General features: G+C 39.9%; 2 protein-coding genes across 2 annotated transcripts; both read left to right on the top strand.

Annotated features, from left to right (window-relative positions):
- The first annotated feature begins 358 nt into the window (after positions 1-358).
- On the top strand, positions 359-3027 carry med7 (mediator complex subunit 7). The gene is made up of 2 exons (XM_042493462.2): positions 359-515; positions 1381-3027. The coding sequence occupies exon 2, from the start codon at positions 1390-1392 to the stop codon at positions 2152-2154; it is 765 nt and encodes a 254-aa protein (XP_042349396.1). The 5' UTR covers positions 359-515; positions 1381-1389; the 3' UTR covers positions 2155-3027.
- Positions 3028-3170: 143 nt separating this feature from the next.
- On the top strand, positions 3171-21070 carry lonrf4 (LON peptidase N-terminal domain and ring finger 4). The gene is made up of 12 exons (XM_042493084.2): positions 3171-5154; positions 6819-6937; positions 8377-8499; positions 9508-9696; positions 9814-9940; positions 10032-10107; positions 10322-10436; positions 11796-11917; positions 12064-12222; positions 13588-13750; positions 14271-14420; positions 15930-21070. Exons 1-12 carry the CDS (start codon positions 4857-4859, stop codon positions 16077-16079), a joined length of 1791 nt encoding a protein of 596 aa, XP_042349018.1. The 5' UTR covers positions 3171-4856; the 3' UTR covers positions 16080-21070.
- The last annotated feature ends 2602 nt before the right edge of the window (positions 21071-23672 follow it).

The raw sequence follows: 23672 nt of genomic DNA, 5'->3' as shown, positions 1-23672 counted from the left end.
ATTTCTGTTTTATTTAAAAGTACTTAACAGTATTAGGCTATTGATAGAGGTTTGTATTCATGTGGACGTTTTAGTAAGAAAAATAGTAGCATAACAATAGCAACAGAAGTTATTTAAAATATGTGTCAGTATAAGTAATCGGTTAAACTACATATTATATTGTTAAAAGAAGCTTACCCTTTTGGTTAAATCTCAACCCATTTATGAAGATTCAAACTTTTATTAAACACTACACAAAAAACTTTGATATCATGAACAAACCAGAACAAACCATTTGTCATACCTCCAAATATCACGACCAATCAGCTTGTAGTTTGCGCTCCGGTACGGTCCAATCAGCACGACTAACGAATTGTCACGAGCACAGCTCGGCCAATGGAATTGGAGCAGACATAGACGCTCGTGTCAGTGGGTGGAAGGAGCTAAGCTAGTCATGAGCTAAATGTCCGACAAGACATTTCTGTGACATTTATCATCTAAAGTCCACATTTACCAACTAGGGAGTCATTTAAGAGGTATGTAGAAGTATCGTCATTATATTTTAAGTCGCTTATTTCATTAACGTGTAGTTTCGACTCAACTAGTTCTCAGAGGTTAGCAGGAGTGATGCTAGCACAACGCTGGCCACAGAACTAGTTAGCTTCGATTTTTTTCTAAACCGCAGTGGTTGTGCTAAAGCCTGGCATTACGGTTGGTTGTAGACCGAAGAGCTACACATATATTAGTGTAAATGAATGTTTAGATAGAAAATTCTAATATCATCTCACTAGCAAGCAATTGCTAACGTGAGAAGCATCACTCGCTTGTTATGCTAGGCCTCAACAATAGAAGTTAAGCGTCCTTGCACATTATTGCTTCAAAACAGTATTCAGTACTCTGAAAATGCCCATTCTTTGTAATGAGAGCTTGTACTCTTGATAGATAATGCTGTACTCAACTAAAAACACTTCAGTGTTTCACAACTGGTATACACTGGTGTAATATTTCGTTGCTTTTAAGTTTGTAGCGTTTTGAGTACTTGCAAAGCAGTGTTTTTGAATTATTGCTACCTTTATGTAAAGGATTATCACTTCTGTTGCAACTGTTTTCAAATGCCTTTTAACCTATCTCTCTGTGTGTAACTATTTAAATTATAGCGAGTTTTCCCGAAGTGGTATTTTTACTCACAACTGGTATACAAGATTAAACTAATTTCTTATGTATTTATTTTTATTCTATGTATATGTTTTATTTGACAGGGATAATGTGAATAAACAGTACATTTTTCGGTTGTTAGAAATAACCTCTACTGCCTGATGTTTATTTAAAGAGGGACTTGAGGGAAAACATTTTGTATTGCTCAGCAAGGAAAACAGACTAATATTTTTGTTACTGATTCAGGTCAGCATCATGGGTGAACCACAGCAGGTTAGTGCTCTGCCACCTCCACCTATGCAGTATATCAAAGAGTACACAGATGAAAACATCCGTAAAGGTCTGGCTCCTAAGCCCCCTCCACCCATCAGAGACAGCTACATGATGTTTGGTAACCAGTTCCAGTGTGACGACCTCATCATCCGGCCATTGGAGAGCCAAGGCATTGAGAGACTCCATCCTATGCAGTTTGACCACAAAAGAGAGCTTAAAAAGCTCAACATGTCCATTCTTGTGAACTTTTTAGACCTGCTGGACATCCTCATCAAGAGCCCTGGTAGTATAAAGCGGGAAGAGAAGCTGGAGGACTTAAAGCTTCTGTTTGTTCATATGCACCATCTGATAAATGAGTACAGGCCACATCAAGCCAGGGAGACACTGAGGGTGATGATGGAGGTACAGAAGAGACAGAGACTAGAGACAGCTGAGCGGTTCCAGAAACATCTGGAGAGGGTGGTGGAGATGATCCAGGGATGCCTTGCCTCCTTACCTGATGACCTGCCACAGATGGAGGGTCCTGATGGTGCTAGTGATGGGTCGAGGAGTGTGTCCGCAGCAGTTAGTGTTGGGTGTTCCTCTGGGCAGGCCCCCAGGCTGAAAACTGAACCAATGGATGTCGAGGAAGCCGGTGCCAGCTGTATGGCAGCAGGTCACCAGGATAAGAGCACCCCTACTTCAAAGAAGGACAAAATATGGGACAAGGATGCTGCCATGTGCAGTATTATTGATGAAATTGCTTAAGTTTCCTGTTGAGTAGCCATGTTCTTTTTCTTTTTTTGTACACCTAGACTGTGTTTGTTTGTTTGTTTTTGTATGCTGTACTTAAAGTAAGGCCAGAAACACACTGGCTGCATGAGCAGTGCGTGATGGTAACCTTGCCGAACTGCTGCGTGTTTCACCCTTGTGGTGTCCACACTGCCAGCATTGTGGCTCGAGACTTCTGCAGGGCTGCTTGCTGCTGTGAGTACTTCATTTCCACATTTATAAGCACACATTCCAAGTTGTGCAAGCTCCTGCACTGTCAACAACACAGCCCTGCAAATATGCACAGTAAAATGCCTCGTGTCAACAACTGATGGGGTTCAATCGACAGAAACATTGTCAGAGGACTTTCATTTTGAAATGGGATCAAGAAAGTTTGAGTAAAATGGACGTCTTTGTATTTCCTCAACTCTGTGACAGAGAGAAATGTTTAAACTGAATTAAAAGGTGTTATAGCATCAATTTAAATATCAAAATGCCATTTTTACTCTATTTCTGCTGACAATCGCACAAGGAAAAAGCTTCAAACCACCATTTCTTAGATGAACCTGACCAGAGCTGCTCATGCAGCCAGTGTGGCTAATCTGACTTGTTAACACAAAAAAACCAACAGGTTCGGCGTCACTCACACACTGCTGACGCAGCCAGTGTGTTGTTGGCGTAAGTATGAAAGCACTTGTTGTGTTTTCACTTGGTCTGAAATCCTATGTTGAGTTTAATGGTGTTTTATTTAAAATCCATTCAGTAGATATTATTAACAGTACCTGTGAGGAATGTAAATATTTCACAGATCAGCTAGGGTACCAACTTTCAGTTTTTGTAATTAAACCAATAAAGACATTTCCAAGTACAGCAGGAGTGCAATGCTGTCACTATAGTGTTTAGGGAGACTGCATCATATTACAGCAAATTTCAGGAATTAGAATTCATCATGTTGACACTGTTATGTTCACACAAAGAATTTGGGCCCTGTCACACATGTACTCTGTCTAACTGAGTGAGAGTGGTCATGGAGAGGTTAGTGTGTGTGGACTATAGTTACATAGTCACATGCCACTTTCTTTGTGGAAGCACTTGTATAACATAATCAGTGTTTTGTTGCCTTGTTTGTGTAATAGTTTTTCAGCAGCAGCCACTCTGTAATGAAGGAAACTCTACCAAGCATATGTCTTAGAATTATACCAATTCCGTTGTCTTAGTACAGATTTAAATTACATGGGTGAATTCTAACATTGATATACCTGTAGGCCTACCCTATGACCTTTGTGACAATAGGCAGTTGCGTCTGGGTGTGCGTTTGTTATTCCAGAAAAAAAAATGACTTTCAGCCAAGTCAACTCCTTGTGTAACATAGAGTTAACAGAAATAATAGGAGAATTTTAAAAGGTAAAACCTTTCACTGTCTGTTAAGCAACACGTGGCTTGAGAAGACTGTTAGGGAAACTTGTGACGTGTTTTTATCTAAACGCTTAGAAACAATGTTTTCACACAGGGGTCCGGGTGTCTGAGGCAGCAGACTGTTATTATGTGAATATAAGACGTGTTTGTGTTGTGCTGGCTGTAGGCTCTAGACTGTTTTCATTGACCCAGAATGGCTATGATGAGGCGGGCTCTACCTGGCATGCACTGACTTGTGTAACAGATGCACAGATGTTTGTTTTATACATCGATCTGCTCTGCTGCATTGTCCTGCCACGAGTAAAACCACGTAAACCAGTAACAGCAACTTACAGCTGATTGTGATGTTTGCAGCCCCACAGAGGTTTGATTGCTTTTTTCTTAACATTACAAAATGTGGCCATGTTAAAATGTTGTGAAATCGTTTGGGTATGTTAGCGAAAACGGGATGAACACAACTGAGTTTATGTCATGATGGTGACACCCCGCCCCCTGCCACTTATCCTCTGCTGGGATTCCCTACACCGCGACGGGGTTATTTCCATATCCTGCACTCGTGAGTTGAATAATCATTACTCTAGTGACTAGAAGCACTGTACTGTTAACTAATTTCTCGCCCAGTTGTTTCAGCAAAATCGAATAAAATTGCCAACAACTTTTGTCGCAGGAATTATGTTATGAAACTCGGCATCCTTGGGTTTCACAACAGGGCGGAAAGCCACCCTGTCGTCCAATCAGATTGGGCGCTGCTGCGTCACGTGGTCTTTATTTATGTAATGTAATGGTGTTACATAGTAACCTAGCTTTGTGGCTGTGGATACGTTGCAAGGGGTTAAAAGCGGACACGGACTATTTAAAAAGAAACATTAATGGAGCAATATTACATTGTCTTGCATATTGCGTCTACGGAGTTCGGAGCAGCCAGGAAAGCGTTTTGTTTTATTTAACGTGCTCGAGAAAGGATGTGTCCCAAACCAAAGACTAAGTTTGGGCTGGAAATGGATTGTGTCAGTGGGTACATTTTTATCCGCAAAGGGAATTTGTAAGGTGAGCATATGATAGCTGAATTTAGCAATAGCCTAGCTAGACAGAAACCGGTCGGGTTTTTAGCAGATGTGATCAAAGAAGGGGCACGTTTACTGAATCGCTAGCTGTCAGTGTGTTATCTAAATCGTCCATGCAATACTATTACATAGACGAGCCTCTCCGTCCGCATTGCTTTGACGAAATAAAGCAACAAATCTTCCAGCGGGACGTTGTTTTGGTGACATAACGCATCCACCATGGATCTGCTGGAGTGTCCGCTCTGTCTCTTCCTGATGTGCGAACCGGTGACCATGTCGTGCGGTCACACGTTCTGCCGGAGGTGCGTGGGGGGCTACCTCCCGTCTAAATGTCCATCGTGCAAAGAGAGGTTAAAACAAAGAGAGGTGAAAAGCATGAGGAACAACGTTTTGCTCATCGGCGTCGTGGAGAAGTGCTGCCCCGACGAGACAAAGACCAAGTGCCATATACTGGAGAAGCTCAAAGCCAACGACTTCACGGAAGCTTTACGCATCGCGAACGAGGGGCTGCATTTAGGTAAGGGTCGCATGCATAACACCATTACAACAGCAGACACTATACACACGTTTGTGGTGCATGTTGAAGTTCAGTGTTTTGGTATGCCCGCGGGTTTGCTTGCATGAACAGTTATTTAAGATAACACTTTGATAAGAGGCAGACAGTTTGAAGTCCCACTTTTACGCACTGCTCACAGTTTGGACTGGTGCCCAGTGATGATGACTGATGGTGCATCCCAGTCTGTTGCAGCAGTGAGACGTAATGACCGGTAACTTGTTGTATAAAGCACAGATCTGGATGACAAGGTTTTCATTTCCAAGGTTATGGATGACCTTAATGTGTAACTGGGTCAGTAAACATTCTTGAGATGCACCATCTTTCATAGCATAACTTTTGCATTTTGAGCCATTAAGACAAAGCAGCAAATACTGACTCTATTGGCATGTGCAGCACAAGAAATATGCACCGGGTAAAGTTAACCTGCATGTCTGCGTTAACATGCTTCCCTTTGTCACACACGGTATAAACGGAAATACAAAATACTGGATACAGGCTGAGGCAATTCATGTTTTTAAAGTAATCTTTCTGCTGCCAAGTCATGCTTGCTAAAGGACTGAATGGCTAAGAGGAAGTGCAGTGTTTTCCTAGAAACACCCCTGCAAACGACTTCTCTAGCAGCTTATCTTTACAGTCACTGATCCTCTGCACTTGCCTCTGTGTGCGCAATTGACCTTAATTTCTCCATGCAGCAGCTAAGAGATGAGGGGGACTTCTGCCCTAGATGAGTTGATCTAGTCAGTAGCTGCCCTTTGAGATCGTAGGGGTGTTTGTGTTAACAGTGAATCAGCATACTGTTGAATTACCTACATGTTTGCCATCCCTGCCGACCCAATTAAATGCTGCAGCTTCCAGCTCCAGCCCTCTCAGATCTTGTGTAATGATCTCCAGGCAGATTTGTTTACATCAGTTTTTTCGCTCGTCATCCGAGCTTTGAGGTCGTGCTTTGACTTTTTAATTTAGTTTGTTCATTATGTGAACAGTTTTAAGTGCTGTTAAAGCCAGCACACTGTCAATAAACATGGTTTGACTGGCTTTAGGTAACTGTTTGAACATTGAATGCACATGTTGGCAGTACTGAAGCATTTATTTTACCTGAGGCATAAACACAGTTAAATGTCAACAGAAACGGGAAGTGATTGTGCATGCACAACATTTATGTTAGCAGTATGAGTACAAGCAATTCACTGTTAACTTTGAACTTTTCTGTATGCAAATGTAATCTGATGCTCCATCAAAGTAAAAACTCTGTTTTGAAGAGGGATACAATAGTTGTACCTTTTCTCTCCTGACAACTACACTCAGTATGAACTGTTATTTTGTACTATCCCGATGTGTGTAACACTGTTTTAGGCTGTTGCGAATTTTAATGTGGATCAGTGATGACTTGCTGTGCAGTATTTGTATTTCCCTTCATGTTTCAAGGCAAGCAGAACCACTTGTAATTCGGGCTGCTCCATGCATGCCATTACATATTCAATGTTTTTATAAATGTTTGTACGCAGCAGCATGTGTTAAATAGAGTCTCAGCATTTAAGCCACAGCTCTTCAAAGAACTGTTCAAATTATATCCCCCCTCTTTCTCTGCTTCTTATTCTCTCTTCTATATTTTTTTCTGTTTTCAGCCCCAGATGATCAGAGTTTAAAACTGTACAGAGCTGAAGCTAACTGGGGCCTGATGCGTTTCTCTGATGCTCTGACAGACCTCGACTACCTCTGCTGCCTTCGTCCAAATTGGACTGAGGTAAGAGACATCAACAGTGTTTGACTGACATGTTGTCCTGCTTTTATGATGCCTTTTTCAACACAAGCAAATCTGTTGAAGTTATCTATCAACAATGCCAAATTTAATGGTCCCCGAAAAAAGAAAATCCAGTTTCCTTTTTTCAAATTTAAAGCAAGTATAGGTGATTTGTAAATACTGTGAAAGTATAAAAAAACACTTAATCTCCAAAGAAATGTACATCATCCCTGTTAAGAAACTGTGCCTTTAAATGAGCTGTTAGGACATGGGTGAAGTTGTGATGCCACAACTCTAGTGTCATTACAGTCATTGATGTTGCAGACACACTAGCCCCTTTAAAATAGGGATCACGCTATAGGTCCGCAACAAAGTCCTCCCTTTTTACCGCCCCTGCACTTTTACACAGACCCAACTGGCAGTGGCATCATTCCGCTTCAGTGTGTGCTTATATATTGCATTATGGCATCCCACGATCAAAAAAGCCATGATGGGCTTAAATTTTACACAAACGTCCCCCTCTAGCATGATATAACACATATGCATCGGCAGCATTTTCTAAACAATAACAAAGGAATAACATGTCAATCACAATCATTTACCTCCTCTGTTATATGGCGTCAGATCTTGTTCTTGTTTCAGACAAGGTTAATGCATTCATGTTTTTATTGAATATTTAAGCATGTTAATATGTTCCAGTTGAAACCCCGAAATTCCAGTATGAAACTGAAAATGAGCATAAACATGAGACCTTCATAGCTGCCTATTCACGTTAGTTCACCCTTGTGCAAGTCTTTGCTGAATTTAACTCAACATGCACTCCACTTGTCGGTTTTGTAACATGCGATTTTGTTTTATTTTATTCTTTATCTAACAGTGCAAAACTGACCCCTTTAGAGAGCAATTTTCTCTGCTTGTATTGATGTTATGTCATTCCCAAAGTTATGCAAACAGCTACTTATGTCATGATGTCATTTAATCACTTGGAACCAGTGGGCGGTTCACTGCAAATGCTTTCATACTCACAGTATATAATCATTTGTATTGTTACTTTTTTTTCTAGGGATGTGTTATATCACTTAAAAATGTCACCTCACATGTCGCTATTTAGGCATTTAGCTGACAGCAAAAGTAGAAAAAAGTAAAGCAAGTGTCATCACATGTCAACATATTTTAGACTTTAATTTTTTAAATTAATTTATTTATTTAAGAAGGGACAGTGTACATTCATATAAATCTAAACAAATGTAAATGCAACCGGGTTAGCTGGAGAGCCAGTTTTCATCAGTAGTCCCTTTGCCTGCTGTTTAGCATGTAGAAGTAAAGCTTATATAACACAATTTGAAATTAAATAATTGATGCCATTACGTTGAATTGTTGTTCCCTGCAGCTTTACACTTAAGATGTGTCATTCACTGATGCCACTTTTCTGTTTTTTGCAGGGCTTCTTTCGTAAAGGGAATGTATTGCTGGAAATGGGTCAGCAGACAGACGCCCTCATCCAGTTCCATCGTTGCCTAAAACTTCAAGCTGACTTTGTCCCTGCAAAGAGCCAGATCAAGAAGGTCTGTTTATTTTTCCTACTGCTCATCAAAAGGTTATTTGATGTTGAGTTACACCAAGAACTGAACTGAAACATGCAGAATCTACTCTATAGTTATAAAACAGCAAGGTGACTATTTGTATAAAATTATACAATTGCATAACAATTTATTTCTATTTTCTGTGGGAAAAACAAATAGCAGCAAGTTTAAGGACTTTGGTCCTGTAGAGTTGAAGCTGCAGTATAGTATAAAGAGATTGCGCCACAGGAGTGTAAACCAACCTGCACACATCACATACAGATCTGTGTGCTGATCAGGTAACTCAGTTCCATAAATGATGAGTCTGACTTTATTCAGAGAGATGGAATCTATGATATAATATCATGAGTGTGTGATTATTTTTTATTATAGGTCACATCATGGTTCATGTGTTTAGGAGCCAAATTACTATAACTAGAGTTATAACAGAGATTTTCCTGTAGTTTATTTACTGTTCGGTGTTAATTTGTGTGGGTTTCTGCTAGCATGAATATATTATTAATAATTTTATTTTATTATTTGATTGTTGTAGTTATTATTTATCATGATTATCATTAGTAGCACTGGTGGATCACACAATTTCTGCTTTTAAATGTAACTTTTTCTAACTGTGTTTTGTTGTTGTCTTTTTTCTTTTTTTCCATGAATTAATTTCTGTATGTTATTATTGGGTTTAAACTGTACTCTTGACATCATTGAAAATAAGGGCGTGGCCTCTAGATTTAAGAAAGGGTTGAAAGAAGTAATAGAAGAAGTATTGATACTTCCACAGTTCTGTCATCCAAACAATATATCTTTATATTAACATCCATCAGTGTACAATAATTTTACATGCAATCCAATGTTTACATTCACATGAAACTAAGAATTTTATTTCCAGTTTCAGCAATTACTTTTCATTGTTTTTTTTTTTTTTTTTAGATTTTAGTTGACTTCACTGCAAACAATTGCATTTATCTCAATATCTTTATGGTTTGATTCAAATGGCAGATTTTGGAGGCAGAGGGCATGGCAGTGCCAGAGGAGGTGTCGTGCATTTTGCAAGTGGTGTCCGAGTACCTGAAAGGACCCTGCCCCATTACCAGCCTCAGTGGCTCCCAGGGGCCAACTTACCCTGATGGCCTCAAACATCCACGTGGAGATGAGGGAGACGTTAAAGGGAAGAGAGAAGCACACCAGGTAAGCCCCGCACGCTGGGTGAGGAGAATGCTCAGGACACTCGTGTGCATTTAAATGCTGAGGTGTTTGAATGCAGATATACTGTAGACACTAGCTTATACTGCTCTGTGTGTTTAGGGCTCCAAGGTGAAGCATGACACAGGTACTGAGTGCTGCCTCAGCCTCTGCCAAGCTGTTTCCTTTCTCCCTGCTGCTGAAGAGGATGAGGAGATGATGATGAGGAAGGAAGATGGGCATGGCAGAGGTACACACATACATAATAATTGCTAATTCCTCCTTAGTGGGGTGAACTCTTCATGAAGCTGGAAAATCTTTTCTCTCTCTTTCTCTCCTAGGTGAAAGTGGTCACAGCAGAGAGAAATCTCTGAGTGTCCTCACTGTGTCAGACTTCGAATGCCCTCTCTGCATTAGGTCAGTGTCCCGGAGTGTTCACTCTAATCAATAATTCATTGCTGTCTGTACCTGTTCTGCAGTAGTGTCATTTATCAGGTTGATGCTATTCTTCTCTCTCTCTTTTTGGCACAAATACACAAAAACACTCACCAGATATACAGCTACTACTGTAGAAGTAGTATGAATGCCCGTCCTCAGCTAAGCTGTTTTAACTAGTGTCTGTCCTCTGAAGGTTGTTTTTTGAGCCAGTCACCACTCCCTGTGGTCACACCTTCTGTAAAAACTGCATAGAAAGGAGTCTGGATCACAACCTCCGCTGTCCGCTCTGCAAACAGCCGCTACAAGAGGTAACCACCCACAGACACTTTCATTCCATTTTCAACTTAATGGATAAAAAGGTTGCTACATCCTGTTTATTAATGTCTCCACTTAAACAGTTGCTAAATGTTTTATGTGTTGTTCTTCCCTCTGCTTTGTGGCAGTAATACCAAATTTAGCTCAGGCATGCTGAGATGCATCTGCAGTTTTATAACAGAGTGGGAAAAATATTTGTCATATAGCTCATCTGCTACCAAATTCACATCAGACCATGGGTCTTTAAAAATTCTTGAAAGTTTGTGAATTTCAAGTGTGGAAAAGCAAGGCCTTGAATATTATATTATAATACAAAGACATTGTTATTTTATTTTTTTTAAATTCTATTTTCCCCCTTGCAAACACAAGCCATCAGTCACACACACACATATCATGTCATATTTAAAATTTCTCTCCAAATTTACATTTTTCCATTTTTGTTGTTGTTGTTTGTTATGTTCTTTACATGTGTATCATGTTAAATTTGGGATGTCACCTTGTTTTTTTTTTTTTTTGTCTGTCCTCTGCTGATTCTTTTAGGATTTTTGTTTGTTCTTTTTTACCACGGCTGTCCTTGTGAATCCAATAATATTTTATACTTTCTATTTGGTCTTTGCACCAATTAAAAATAAAGAAAGAGAAAAAATACATAAATGGGGGTAACTTAAAATGATTAAATTTATATATTTTGTGCAGGAGGTAGAAATTGAAGTCCTTTTGATACTGTAACACAGCAGAACTGGGAAGTGTTCACACCTTTAAGCCTCTCCCTCATTTTCAATTGTTCTTTGTCTGTGAGCTTCTGTAAAGCCTGCTGCCTCTCATAAAATTTCTCAGCATTGCAGCATAACCAGTCTTGATCCATGTCTCAAACTACGCTGTGTTGGGTCCTTGAATTTGAGGGAATTTTGCCTGGAAAGTCCTTGAATTTGATTTCAGGGGATTTCATTTAGGGAATTTTGCCTGCAAAGTTCTTGAATTTGATTTTAGAGAAGGTGTGAGAACTGAGTCACTTAAAGGTACAAGACAAAAACACTTTCTGGTTCCTCATTCCTGTGTTTTACTTGTGAAGAAATATCTATTATACTTTATACTGCCCTTACAAATTTGTATGTGTTTATGCTTTACGACATGCATGCACAGCTGAGACCACATTGTAAATGGATGCTCTTTAATGAATCTACGTTTTGTATCCACAATGGCATCGCAGAATTTTGTTTCACCAAAGTACAAATTCTAATGCTCGATGTTTTTTTTTTTTTTGTTTTAATACACTGATTTGTTTTACTGTAACATCCCTGGCACCATAATAAGGCTATTAAGGCTTATTGCTGTCACTTTTCTTTTCCCAGTACTTTAAAAACAGGAAGTACAACCCCACAGTTCTGCTTCAGGACATCATGACCCGCCTTTTCCCCTCACAGTTAGCTGAGAGGAAACAGATCCATGAAGCAGAGATGGCTGAACTGTCCAAGTAGGCACCCACCTCACACAGTCTACACTTGTGATTCATTTAAGCAACTCCAGTTGTGCCTTATTCCCATAATTTTCTCGATCATTTATTTGTTTCTCCCCTTTTTTGTGTCCTCTCTTTCCCCTCTTCTGTCTCTTCCTTTGTAGTCTAACTAAGGACATCCCTATATTTGTTTGCACGGTGGCCTACCCTGGAGTGCCCTGTCCCCTGCACATCTTCGAGCCCCGATATCGGCTGATGATGCGTCGCTGCATGGAGACTGGCACCAAGAAGTTTGGCATGTGCAGCTATGAGCATGGCAAGGGGTATGCAACTGCCTTTTTGCACTTATGCAAAAGTATCCATAGCACCCTCTTTGTAAAATGTTGTAAATATGGGTGGATAATGAATAATATGCTAACTTAAGTGGCATCAAAATATAGTCCATTATGAACCAAGTGAGCAAAAGGCATTTTACATCTATGCAAGTGTATACCCTTATTTTGACCAGACAGTCTGGGTATGGACAAATCGTGTTTGACACTTTCCAAACTGTGAGGCTCACAGCAGGGGAGGTGTCGCTTGATGGGATTGTCAGCACAGCGGGCAAAGTTTAAATGAGTCAGAAGTGACCCTGAGTGGGTGGGAAATAGCAGCATGGTCACCAATCTGGTGTGAGATGTGCTACATCTCCAACCAGATATTTGTTCCTAGTTCAACTGTGTGCTGTTATAGTATTGAATTTCTAAACATGATTATTATTTTTTTTCATTAATATTTTTTAATATTTAATTTTAAATATTATTTTATTGAACATTTTTCACTTTAGAAGTGTCAGCTATGGTCAATAAATTGCATGACTCATACATAGAAATATAAAACAGAAAATTGGTTAATATAATAATAATAATAATAATAATAATAATAATAATAATAATAATAACAACAATAACAACAACAATAATAATAATAATAAAAAAAATACACAAGAATTTACAAAAACAAAATCAAGAGAGAATAAAAAACGAATAATAATCATAATAATTACAATAAATAAATAAAATCAAGTAAAATAAATAATAAATAAAATCAAATAAAAGAAATAAATAAATTTAAATCCATATCACTAATAGCTCTCAGACACCCATAAAGTGTGCACGTTGGTCTCATGCACGTGGTTTGCAGTTTACTTCTTGATCTGTCCATTCCAGCTATGTACTGAACATGGTTATTGATAAATAGCCAATTATTAACTAATATTAGTAGGAAAAAGTGTGGCAGCATGCACATCCAAAAGCAGTCAAATACCAGGTGCTGGACAGAACAACAGTAGATACATTTATTGAACTTCTTCTAACTTCAGAAGAAGAAGGGCTTGGGCCCAAAACGTCACACATAGGGGATAATAAATGTTAATAGGAGCATCATCTAGTCTGTGGACTCTATTTTTGTATCTAAACTAATATCAGAACATGCAAATAATGTTGATGATGGTCCCTAGAAAAGAAGGCACAAAAACTAAAAAGTTTGAATACCAAGAACAGATTTTGGTCAAACTGTTTGCATTATTGCATTACAGTAAACATAAAACATTCTGCCAAATTTAGCTTTGACCAATACAGCAATAATCACATCAATAAATAAAGGAGAATGAATTGAAGAGCATCATTGTTTTGTGTGTTGTGCCTCAGATTTGCAGACTATGGCTGCATGCTAGAGATCCTCAGTCTGGAGTTGCTGCCCGATGGACGGTCTTTTGTGGACACAGTGGGCGGCAGCAGATTCAAGGTGCTTAAAAGAGGTCAGCGAGATGGCTACCACACAGCAGATATTGAGTATCTGGAGGACCTCAAGGTCAGTACGCAGAGATCTCTGACTATAGCAACACTTAAGAGGTAACTCTGGTATTTTTATCAGCCTGGACCTTTTTTCTCATGTTTTTAAGTCTAAGGGACTAAAATGACTTTTTATTAAATGCAGTCTGGTGGGTTTTTCAATGGTGATTTGGGGGCTGTTTCTCGTAACAAAAATGTCTCTATCTGTAGGGATCCTTTCTGTAATGTTTCAGACACTTAAAATAACAATCTGAGCAAGTCAGTGGCAGAAACATGGACTTTTAGTGGACATACAGTACATTACACATGCCAGGAGTGGTTACATTGCAGCTTGCTGGTCTCACTCAATACTGGACCAATTTCAAAAAATGTTGTTCCCATTAGTTACTTAAACACAAAAACATGGAAAAATATTGTCCAGGTTAAAAATTACCAAAGCTACCCTTAAAAGAACATACACACTGTAAATATGACAACATGATCACTGGACCTCTTCTCTCTCGACTTTTTTTCAAGTCCATGTGTCCTCTCTCTTCCAGGTTGATGGTAGTGAGATGGAGCTTTTGGAACATCTCCATGACAGTGTTTACCAGCAGGCTCAGGACTGGTACCAGCGCCTCGGCAGCCGCATTCGTGAGCAGATCAACAGACAGTACGGCATCATGCCGGATAAAGAGGAAAACATTCAGGTGGGGCCTTAGCACACGGGTTATTCTTATAGTAGCTCTAATTCTTCAAAGGACAGTTTACCCTGAAATCAAAAAGATGTATTTTTCCTCTTACGCATGCTTGCTAGTGCCTGGTGATTTGGTTTGGGCATATGGAAAAAAAAAACAGTTCTCACATGAAACTGCTCACAGCAAGGTCTGTGGAGCAGTTTTGAGTAACCGAGTCATGATTTCTGGAGACAGACATTGCTGTTGAGTTTTTAAATGCTTTTTTGGCACTTTGAGCACTGTAAGCAGAGTGCCATCTAGTTCCGTTACGTTAGAGAGAAGAGAAGGCTGACATCTCTATAGCCGATATCGCCAACACTCCGCAACTCACACACACAAAAAAATCTATGTTTAAACATTTCACTACAGATAAGAGGAAATGTATGTTTTTGATTTTGGTGTGATCTGTCCCTTTAAACAGCACATTTCTTGAACAGAGAACACAGAACCATTGAGCAATTGTTTACTCGTTTCTAGTCATGTTATCCACCACTGAAATTCTAATGTTTACTTACAGACTATGGTAATGCTAAAAGTTAAAGGATCACTTATTTGGTCTATATTTTCTTTCTTTTTTTCATGACTTTTTTATGTATAAATATATAAGGATGTTTAGAATTAATGCATCAGACAGTTTTCACAATCATTAAGCTGTGGCTAATTAGCATGCCCACTTACCCCAAATCACAATACCAAACATTCCTGCAAACCAAAGCCCACCAGTTTTGTTTAGTTCCAATGCTGTTTTATCCATGCTCCATTTATTCCTTAATTTCAGAATCTAATAAAAACAAACATTTTCAAACTAGATACTAATAAGTAAAGGGAAGAAATGGAAAAGGAGCTGAAAATGGATATGGATGACCTGTAGCTATATATAAGCGTCTCCACATCTCCATAATAATATTAACTAAATACCACTGATTCTGATGGTGAGCAGGATTGCATCCCAGATGTTTTCCTTCTTTGTATTTATAAAGGCTCTTGCCAGGTTGATAGTGTCTGTTGGTATGTATATCATTCATCATAGTGCGTTGAAAGTGATCCCAGTTTCCAGGGATGCCAGTGCTGTTGTTATGATAGTTGTGATGGACTCAACCATCCATTTGAGTGTGAATGATTTTTTAAACAATATATAGCCTGTTGTTGGTCATTGTTATAGCTATTGGTCTTGGTGACGATGACCTTAATTCTTTACAGAGAAAGTTATACCTGCTTTATTTTCTCAGAGTTTGCGAAAAAACAATTTGCAAATTTGCCAGAGCAAATTAACCACGCTTGAAATAGTGTCAGTTTATTAATGGAAAAGAACTGGTAAGTTGGAAGGTGAGAAATGCACATGTAGAAATCCAAAACAATATAGTATGCATGAAAAGATGGGAAGTAATAATGTCGAGTTGTTTGTGCTCAACAGGCCAATGGGCTGGTGTGGTTCTTTATGCATTTCCATGATGAACATATTTATACTCACCTTTCCTACAGGCCTCGTCCAATGGTCCGGCCTGGTGCTGGTGGCTGCTGTCTGTCCTCCAGCTGGACCCTGCCTATCAAACCACTGTCCTGTCCCTGACATCACTCAAAGACCGATTGGGACACCTCCGTCTCGTCCTTGAGTACTTCTCTCAGAGCTAGACTCCACAGCTCGGTGGTACTGTGACCACAACTAGCTGTGAGTCAGTTATTGCACATACGCAGACAAATGAGTCAAACCAATGAATGCACTCACACAACAGAGTTTGTGGTCGGGGTCTACTCTGAATATTAATGTCACAGCTCAAAGCCGGTCAATAGCAGAGGGAAAGTAATTTTATCACAGTGTAGTTGGGTTTTTGCCGTTTGAGTTTGCATGTGTTCTCTTTCATACATTTTCTTCACCAGGAATTCAAGGGTTCAGAGTAGTTTGTGAAAATACATTTTACTTGCTGCAACAATTAGAATTACGAAGTTGACCAAAGAGACTTTCTTTTTAGGTCCGTCAGAAGTGGTAAATTATTATTTGTTGATCAACTCCATCACTTCAAGTAATATTGCTGAAAAGAAGCACTAGGTGTCACTGTTTTTCTCCAATTATTATGAAAGTGGAGAACATGCAGCATCAGCCGAACTAGTGCAGTATTCTGTACTGCCATGTTGCCTATTCAGATCAGACTCTTTGCATTATCAAAGCTTAGTTTGGAGTGAGAAGAAACAGCGCACAGAATTTGTAGAGATTTGTAGACAATTTTTCAGGACTATGCACATCAGACTTTATTTGGATATTGCTGAAGGGCAGTAGTTGTAATGCTGATATTTTAGTTGCATCTATTGGCCTTGGCAGCCGTTGACTATGGCTCATTTTGTACTATTGAATAATCCTTGAAAAAAATCCCTATTTAGTATTAAATATTGCAATAATAATTTATAGTAGCAGCAGCTGGAGGATCTTTTTTTAAAATGAATGCAGACTGCTGCTGGATGTCTCTAGATTCTGTTTGTTATCATCTGGTGGGAAATCTGTGAAATTATGACAATAAGGAGATGGGGGTAAGTGAATAGGAGGCATACCAGGTTTGTTTTACAGTGTGTTATGTATGGTGATGGATTCAGCACTGTATGTTTGTGTGTCAGCTGTAAATATGAAGTCAGTTTTCTCAGTAGCCATCCTCGTTATGTTTTAGATAACATATGGTGTGGTGTCAGCACTGATTACAGCTACTGTCATGCCCACTCCCTTCAGGTGCAGTGGTTATAAATGAAGTCCCAGGACTTTGTGTTTAACATCTCTTGTGCAGAGATAAAATAATAAAGCTAGGGTCTGACTAGGGCTGAGTCCCCCTGTGGTGCCTCTGTGTAGCCCACATGACATACGTCTGGCCCCTGCTGTGTGTCCTGGTCTGTCTGGCCCCTCTACCACCAGTCATGGTGCCTTTGAGTGCCTGGGATAACTCACCAGGAGCCCTGGAAGTCTTAGAGTTTCCACACCACATATAGGATGGACTGTGTGATTTTTTTTGTCTTTTTTGCCATTGATTTCTATTGATATAGTGCTACATTCCATGGAATGTTGAAGCTGCAATGTTTTAGTTAATTTACTAACAAACACAGGCTTAAGTGGGTGAAGCATAAGAGCTTTTTTTACTTTGATAAATGTGCCATAGATATTTCTGTGTTTTGTAGGAATAGTTAGCTAAATAGTCACTGTGTTTATGTTTATCTACATCATGAAGTTAGTATTCAACCCTTATGCCTTTTGTATGGTGGACACTAAACTGCCATTTTTCATGGCCAACATATCACTAAAAAGCTGGAGTGTGTGACTCTGAGATATAAACAAACGCCTATTACATTCAAGCCCTTGCCAGACGAGTTCACACAACGCTGATTAAGCCTATGGCAGGCAGTGAAAGATCTCCATATGTGGCAGTGTACCAGATTTTTGTTGTCTGGTGTCTGTGGGGATTTTCTTGCGCTGGTGAAGCAGAAAACCAGGGCCCCTGGGGCTGCACAGCCATACTTCAAATCTTTTCCCTGGCCACTTGCAAAACTGCAGCAAAAAAAAAAAAAAAAAGGATGCTAGAAAGGTTTTTGGTGTATCCACCTTGCGAGCTACTTAATTGAAACAAATGGGCACCATCCTAGCAACCGGTGTCTAGTTGTTAGTTGCTGACCAAAAAATGCAAATGGCCCTATCCAGAACCTGCGTTTGGTTTGTCTGTTTTGGGCTACTGTAGAACAAAAGAGAATCAGATCCATATGCAGATATAAATAGCTCTTTTAAGCTTACAAAAAAACCTAGAAACTGTAAACTCTTAGTTTCAGGTGATAATACACTAATTAAAACATAGTTATCAATATTATATCTAATGTGTGCCATTCTGTCCCCCTAAATCCTACACACTGGACCTTTACATAAAAAAACAAGGGCTCTCTCGGGATAGATGAAGCAAGCTCACCTGCAGACACATAATTCCTCTCACTGCCAGAGGGTGGAGACAAACGTTTCGCACTCCAGCTTTTTATAGTCAGAATTCATCCAGCAAACACACACATACACTCACTGGCCACTTTATTAGGCACACCTGTCCAACTGCTCGTGAACGCAAATTTCTAATCAGCCAATCACATGGCAGCAACTCAATGCATTTAGGCATGTAGACATGGTCAGGACGATCTGCTTCAGCTCAAACCGAGCATCAGAATGGGGAAGAAAGGTGATTTAAGTGACTTTGAACGTGGCATGGTTGTTGGTGCCAGACGGGCTGGTCTGAGTATTTCAGAAACTGCTGATCTACTGGGATTTTCACGCACAACCATCTCTAGGGTTTACAGAGAATGGTCCGAAAAAGAGAAAATATCCAGTGAGCGGCAGTTCTGTGGGCGAAAATGCCTTGTTGATGCCAGAGGTCAGAGGAGAATGGCCAGACTGATTCGAGCTGATAGAAGGGCAACGGTAACTCAAATAACCACTCGTTACAACCGAGGTATGCAGAAGAGCATCTCTGAACGCGCAACACATCGAACCTTGAGGCAGATGGGCTACAGCAGCAGAAGACCACACCGGGTGCCACTCCTGTCAGCTAAGAACAGGGAACTGAGGCTACAATTCGCACAGGCTCACCAAAATTGGACAATAGAAGATTGGAAAAACGTTGCCTGGTCTGATGAGTCTCGATGTCTGCTGCAACATTCGGATGGTAGGGTCAGAATTTGGCGTCAACAACATGAAAGCATGGATCCATCCTGCCTTGTATCAGTGGTTCAGGCTGGTGGTGGTGGTGTAATGGTGTGGGGGGTATTTTCTTGGCACACTTTGGGCCCCTTAGTACCAATTGAGTATCGTTGCAACGCCACAGCCTACCTGAGTATTGTTGCTGACCATGTCCATCCCTTTATGACCACTGTGTACCCATCTTCTGATGGCTACTTCCAGCAGGATAACGTGTCATAAAGCTCGAATCATCTCAGACTGGTTTCTTGAACATGACAATGAGTTCACTGTACTCAAATGGCCTCCACAGTCACCAGATCTCAATCCAGTAGAGCACCTTTGGGATGTGGTGGAACGGGAGATTCGCATCATGGATGTGCAGCCGACAAATCTGCAGCAACTGCGTGATGCTATCATGTCAATATGGACCAAACTCTCTGAGGACTGTTTCCAGTACCTTGTTGAATCTATGCCACAAAGGATTAGGTAGTTCTGAAGGCAAAAGAGGTCCAACCCGGTACTAGCAAGGTGTACCTAATAAAGTGGCCGGTGAGTGTAGATAGTTTGTGTGATACAGAACAGCAGCCCTGCTAGTGTGATTCTGTAGATATAGAAAAAAAGGGGTAATTGTGAGACTTGACACGCACAAAAACTTCCCAATAAAGGGTGACCCAGTGAATAGACAAATTGATTCTTAGACAGTATTGGTCACAGGCTAACCACTGAACTCTGACCTGGGGATTTATTTCACTTAAGGGCAAGAAACATTGTTTTTACATTTTTAACAAGGGTTCTCAATCAGCCTCAGTTGCTATGCTGACTTTCAGAAGCTATCTTGGATTGAAATTGGAGTCAAAGACTTAAATGTGCCAGTTATCACACCATGTCTCCAAAGCTAGTATTGTTGATTTCACTGAGAAAGGATGTATATTAGAAAGGTCAGTGTCTTGCTGCTACCAGACATGATAAAAGCTAACTCACAAACAAAAAGGGATTGAGATTCTTATAGAATATTTTGAATGACCAGCCTCATAAGCCTTTGTGGTAAACGCATGACTAGCCCACAGCCATAAAAGCAAATTTCACTCCCCTGTATGACATCATATTAGAAAAGAAAAAAGTTGTGGTGGGTTTTGTTCTCAGATAATGTTCTGTTTATCACATTTCTTTCTCGTCTTTAAATCATGCACAATTTTCTGTCTCTTTTTATGACCTATAGATGCCGCCTTTCATTGAACAACATGTTGATGTATGCTGATCACAGGATCGTATTGGTTTACTCTATTTCAAATTAATGTTTGCACCAGTGTGCAATTTTACATCACGAAAAAATTCTTCATATGTTTGAAAAAGTAATGATTGTACCCTCACATATTTGATCCAACTAATTGGTCAGTTTTGTGTTTAATTTTTCTATAATCTTGTAATAGGTTCAGTTAATGTATAGCAGTACAGTCATGACTTTAGACTGCAACTCTTGCCCATCAGTACTCTGGCAGATGTCCATTAGCTGTAGTTGCAGTATAATTGGGCTTTCAGAAAATGTCCAACGCAGTTCAAACAATTTGCACCAAACACAGAACACGGAGCATAATATGAGACTCGTTCTTGGCAGCAAGTCCCCTGTGAGAACAAGTCTTACACTTGTATGCTTGGGAAGGGCTGTGAACAGCACCATGGTGTTGCTGTGTGCTGCAGCTCAAAGGAAATGGTGGCTGATGTGGTCTAATGTCAGTGGTCTGCACAGTATGAACTAGAGATGTGCATTGTTATCACTCTGTGCTCACGTACTTCGATGTTATACTAAAGCAATTCCTGTCTGATTCATTTGTATTCACCCCCAAGCAGCAAATTATCTTGATCTGATTATTGTTTATTCGCTTGCCCCCTGGATGACTTTTTAAATGTTATTATAAATAAAGCTTTTCAAATCAAATTCCGCATTATCTCTATTTAATGGGCCTGTTTTGTGTCTGAGGCATTTGAATGTTATGCGACCAATTTTTTTTGGTCATTAAGGTGGCATCGCAAACCAAATGGAAGTGACGGGATCCATTGCAAATCACAGCATGACAGAAATTGGTAGCAAGAAGGGGTGATGGAAGTGGAATGTGTCTCACATACTGATAGCAAGACACACTGGCACTGAAACAGTTATAATTACTGAGGGAACTGTGAAGTGCTGCAGCTGCAGTGGAGTGAAAGAAGCCTTGGATTTACTCTTGTGGGTAGAAATTAAAATTGCAGTGGGTATTAGAATGGGTATTCCTAGTTAGGGTCCAGTTGGATGACTATTTTTGACTGTGCAGCCATAGAGAAATTGCATGGGTTATGATATCAAAGTTACCTTGTTTTGAATTGTTTGTTATGTTCTGTCACATAACTGAAATATTATCTTTCACAGGTATGCTTGTTGACATTGAAACAGTTTCTCTGTGGGCCCCCCTGCCACTCCTCTCTTGATTTATGTCTCTTGCACCCATGTCTTGGATTTTTACAGTCAGTTTGCTTCCTTTCCCTCTCCTTTCTTTCTTTTGTGTTTTGCTGATTTCTGTGTCTTCGGTAAAGACATGACGGTGTGCTTTATGTGTCACTCACTCTGCTCTAGCCACATTTAGAGATAAATGCTAATGCAGGAGTGGACTAAACCATTTTGCTCCTCGAAGGCTGTGACACACCAAGCCGACCATAGGCTGTCTGCCCACAATGGTCCGATGGTGAGTACCTGTGGCCCTCGTAGCCACAGTGTATCTTATACTGTGGGCCCTCGTCAGGTGTTATTTGAGCCCCGCTCAGGCAGTGCAAATGAATTTTGTTGCATGAATCTGTACAGTGACAATAAAGATATCTTATTCTTAGCTTTTTTTACGAGCCCATTCAGCATTTTGAAGCGGCGGCAGCCATGGAGTCCGTTGGTGGATAAAATCACTCTGACTGGCTGTGTAGCGCACGGCACAAGAAGAGGAACAGAAGTAACAGGTGTGAACCAACAGCTAAAGTTAAGAAGGAGGGAGGTGGAAACAAACTTGTTGTATGAGGTAAGATTTTTTTTTTTTTTTAAAACCTTTAAACTCTTAACAGAAAAGTTTCCTGGTAGGTTGTGTCGCTGGTAAATACACTTTGTTCTTGCAACATTCGATTGTGCTGTTAATGTAATAACCAGCTAAGTAGTCCCATGGCGGTCCTCCAGTTCACCAATGTGAATGATGAATACAAATGCCCGCAGTCTGCTGGTATGTAGGAGTATCTCCTCTCACGCAGGTGCAGAACATACCTGCTGGTTGGCAGTCAGTTTGGTGTATTCCTGTGCAATTTATTAGCCGAGACACGGCAATGTGAGGGTGACGCAGTGTGGAGTTTTCGTCGCAGCTAGTTTTAGGATGTCGGCTTGGTGTGTCAAATTGACGAAGATTGGCGAAGATCGAAGATTCTAGTTCAATGTGGTTTAATACTGCAGGTCATAAAGTTCTAGGGCAGCAAAATAAAATATTGTTGTTTCATTATGAAAGGCAGGCAATGATTGGGATTTTTCCAATATTCTGTGACCAACCATGATCTGATTTTACAATGCACACGGCATGATTTTGCAGACAGCAGGGCACAGGAAAAGGAGCTAGTTACCTCACTTAGTTGAAGGTGTGCTGTCTGTCACCTGCTGCTCTTCATCTAACTGCTCACTGTCGCTGTTGCTGATTGTTGCATTATTCCCTGCAGCATTTCAAACTAATGCACTGTCAAAAAATGCTGAAAAGACTACGGCAGTGGGGCACCTGGTAGCTAAATGGATAGAGCAGGCACCCCATGTACAGAGGTTGTGTCCTTGTTCAGTGGCCACGAGTTAAGATTATGGCCTCAGCCCTTTACTGCAAATCGCCCCCCCCCCTTTCATACATAAACTGTCCTATTGATTAAAGGCAAGAAAACCTTAAAAAATAATCTTTAACAAATTCTGTGGTGATGCCAATATCACCAACCAACACATTGCATTTTCTGTGACCACTTCATAATAAAATAATAAATGCTTTTAGTGTTAAGCTGCAGCGGAAGGAAATGCTCTGTTTGCATTAGCAATTAGTTAATACAGCTTTTTTTTTCCCCCCAATCATTGTTGCTGACACTAAAACTGCAAATATAAATAAATTATTTATATTTAATCATTAGTTATTAAATAAATAATGCAGTACTTTCATTAGTGAATCATAGGCTCAATCACCTTTGTGTTAATTAATCTTTAGAATGATAGTGATTTAACAGATATTTAAATGAAAATGCTTGAGATTATTACTTTAAGGGGTAAGAGGGGTCTCAGAGAGCTTCCACAATTTTTTAAATATAAAGTTCAGGCTATTATCTAATTTTTTAGCCAAGTTTAATTTAGTTATGGCAACAATCAGAGCCCCACTATAATGGCTCTGATTATTTGAGAGGAAGCCGCTGCAAGGTGTTATCCTCACTACAACACAATAGAAAATGTGATTTAATCTACCTATACAGGAAACAACACAATGCAAACATATGCTATGAACAATTTTCCACCA

This window comes from Plectropomus leopardus, chromosome 8, assembly GCF_026936395.1.
Source record: "Plectropomus leopardus strain MGB_pleo_1.0 chromosome 8, ASM2693639v1, whole genome shotgun sequence".
Lineage (NCBI taxonomy): Eukaryota > Metazoa > Chordata > Actinopteri > Perciformes > Serranidae > Plectropomus > Plectropomus leopardus.
Note: the sequence above shows the minus strand (reverse complement) of the source record. Positions and strands in the feature narration are given on the sequence as shown.